Source organism: Poecilia reticulata, linkage group LG8 (genome assembly GCF_000633615.1).
Source record: "Poecilia reticulata strain Guanapo linkage group LG8, Guppy_female_1.0+MT, whole genome shotgun sequence".
NCBI classification, from domain to species: domain Eukaryota; kingdom Metazoa; phylum Chordata; class Actinopteri; order Cyprinodontiformes; family Poeciliidae; genus Poecilia; species Poecilia reticulata.
This window is the reverse complement of record NC_024338.1, coordinates 21,301,660-21,304,281: the sequence shown is the minus strand read 5'-3', so window position 1 is coordinate 21,304,281 and position 2,622 is coordinate 21,301,660. Positions and strand designations below refer to the sequence as shown.

At 40.4% G+C, this 2,622-nt stretch overlaps 1 protein-coding gene across 2 annotated transcripts in view; it reads left to right on the top strand.

Annotated features, from left to right (window-relative positions):
- The window catches only part of mgat5b (alpha-1,6-mannosylglycoprotein 6-beta-N-acetylglucosaminyltransferase B), a 78,264-nt gene that overhangs the window by 59,822 nt on the left and 15,820 nt on the right, over positions 1 to 2,622 (top strand). For both annotated transcript variants that reach the window (XM_008416650.2, XM_008416652.2), the window contains 2 exons: positions 1,004 to 1,159; positions 1,321 to 1,467. In XM_008416650.2, the coding sequence (XP_008414872.1) occupies positions 1,004 to 1,159; positions 1,321 to 1,467 (303 nt within the window). The remainder of the gene's footprint in view (positions 1 to 1,003; positions 1,160 to 1,320; positions 1,468 to 2,622) is intronic.

Sequence of the window (2,622 nt, the reverse complement as noted above, 5' to 3'; positions counted from 1 at the left end):
CATGCTTCTTAGGAAAAGGAAATAGAGCAAGAAAATAAACTGTATCTTGGTTATTGTGCTCTCCTTATGCATAAAAATGTGGAAATACTTCAGTTGCCTGCATAAATGATTCAAGCCTCGGAGACAAAGCTTATTAAATAATTTGCAGCATTTCAACAAAAACATGTTTTTCCAGTAAAATGGTTCAACTAAGCTCACCCACATTATAACGCAAGGCGCAAACATTGCTAAGAAAAAAAATCGTTTTTGTCAAACTCCACAAACACTGAGTTAGTCACCAACACCACGATGTTTGAACAGATGATTAGATCTGATTCTGGTCCTCGTTTAGTCCATCAACACCTCCAGGCTTTGTCTCCATCGCCCTTTTCAAGTGACTGCTTGTGKTTCTAGTATTCATCCAGCTCATTCTTAAAGTCRCAGTGCAAACWWKGCTGCAGAAGAWCTAATTTACAGTTCATAAGTCASCATAGCAAAAAGCACATTCTTAAATCTGCTTTAAAAAAAAAAAGACTTGAGCTAGAGCAACCAGCTCAAAGAAACACAATAACCTTTGAAATTAACCAATATGGCCGACGTTATGAGAATGTACCTATGTCTTCATTAAAGTAAAGTCTTATGTTAATTAAACATTTGGTTTATTAAAGGCTTTATGGGTTTTTTTTTTTAAGAAAAAGAAACTTAAAAAATGCATTCATGTTTTTGACTTTTTTTTATTGCCAAGTGGGACCAACATAAAGCTATGTAATGCAAAGTTTGGTATTAGATGCATTRAGTTGCAACAAGGCTCCCTACAAATTCAAAGTTTCACCAGAGTCGGCAAAATTTTGTGGGAAAGAAAAAAAAAATCTCTTCCTAAATKAATAAAAATGTGTCTTTGGACTTATTAAATCTAAAGCAATACTGAGAAAATAGCTAATKATGCTAAAATAAGACTTTAAAATTCACTCAAGCATCCTAGCAGTAACTGACAGATTCGATCTCTTTATTCTCTATCTTTGAGGGTAAGGAAAATTTCCTGACAATCCTGCATCGCTACATGGAGATCCATGGCACAGTGTACTATGAGACACAGCGCCCCCCAGAGGTTCCTGCCTTTGTCAAGAATCATGGCCTGCTGCCTCAGCAGGAGCTGCAGCAGCTCCTGAGAAAGGCAAAGGTGAGGGCGAACTACTAATAGTTGCGTCAGCTCAGTTTTTCCTTAAAATKACTTGCTTTGCTTGTAGTTGTGCATGTGYGGACTCGCTTTAACAAATTGCCTGRATGTGAGCAGCCTGATGTACTCACWGGGAATCTTTTGTCTGTCGCTTTCCTTGTAAGCTCTTCATCGGGTTCGGCTTCCCATATGAAGGCCCCGCTCCTTTAGAGGCGATAGCCAATGGCTGCATTTTTCTGCAACCCAAGTTTAATCCACCTCACAGCTCTCTCAATCACGAGTTCTTCAGAGGCAAGCCTACCTCCAGAAAGGTAGGTGYATGTTGTATTCACGCTACTGCAGCGATAAAAAGTAAACTCGTTCTCTTTCACTTCCAAAGTTTTACACATCAAGACATGATRATGAAAAGAAATGATTTCCCAGTTTTGATGTTGGCTTCATTCATCCTTCTCATTTCAGTCTGTCGGTTTCACAAGAAATGAACAATACTCTGACACATTACAAGTCACAGACTTGTAACAAGTAGCAGAAAAAAACTAAGCGACAGATTTCAGTACAATCTTTTTGTTTGTCGCTCCAGGATTTTAAACGCAACGTTTTTTCAGTTAAAAAAAAATTGTGAGCGTTTGTTTATGCATCCCTCTCTGTAGATGCTGCCAAAACCATCGTGTATAATATCGACTGGACCATCTTGCAGCATCTTGACAGGTTTTGTTTACCGACATGTTATATTCCTGAGTCCAGTGGCTTTCTGCTTGGCTTTCAAGATGATTGAGATGGACAGAGATTTCAAAAGGACCCCCAAATATTAAAGGTGGTGAAATAGCACAATGTGTTTAAACCCATTGTTCAGTGGGGAAAAAGGAGATGATCACAGGAAGCTAAAGAAAGTATGTGGGGATGTGTCCCGGCCACAGGCAGGGATGAACTCGCCTAGAGATGAGGTAAATGCCACCTGACACCAATGCAGTGAGATGTTCCTTCAACAACAATACCTGGATCTCCAGCGACCCGCAAAAACGAACAAGAGGAGCGGAACTTTATTACAGATGCATGCTCAAGGAGGAAGAAAACAAGGATTTGATCAGTGGAAGCCAGGACTAAACTGAAATATATTTTTCCTATTGRGTTCAGRAAAAAGTTCAGAATCCTCTTCTCATGCACCTAACCGAGCCTCTCACCGTCCCTTGAGCCACAGCCGTCACACCTCAATTATTGTATCCTCCATCTCAGTCGTGTATTTTTGTTCCACTCGATGTTGTCTTCAGTCATGAAATGCCGGTGCCCCACTTGCCTACCTCTCTCATCTGTCTYCAGCGGTCAGTTGAACACACTTCWGCTCCKGTGCAAGTCAACACTTTACAGACTATGTAGAATCCTGCAGCAGATCTCCAACTAGAAAAAAATGTACTGGTGCCTTTGAAGACCTCCTGCCTTGTTACAGAACCCAAAGGAGCCCATTCATT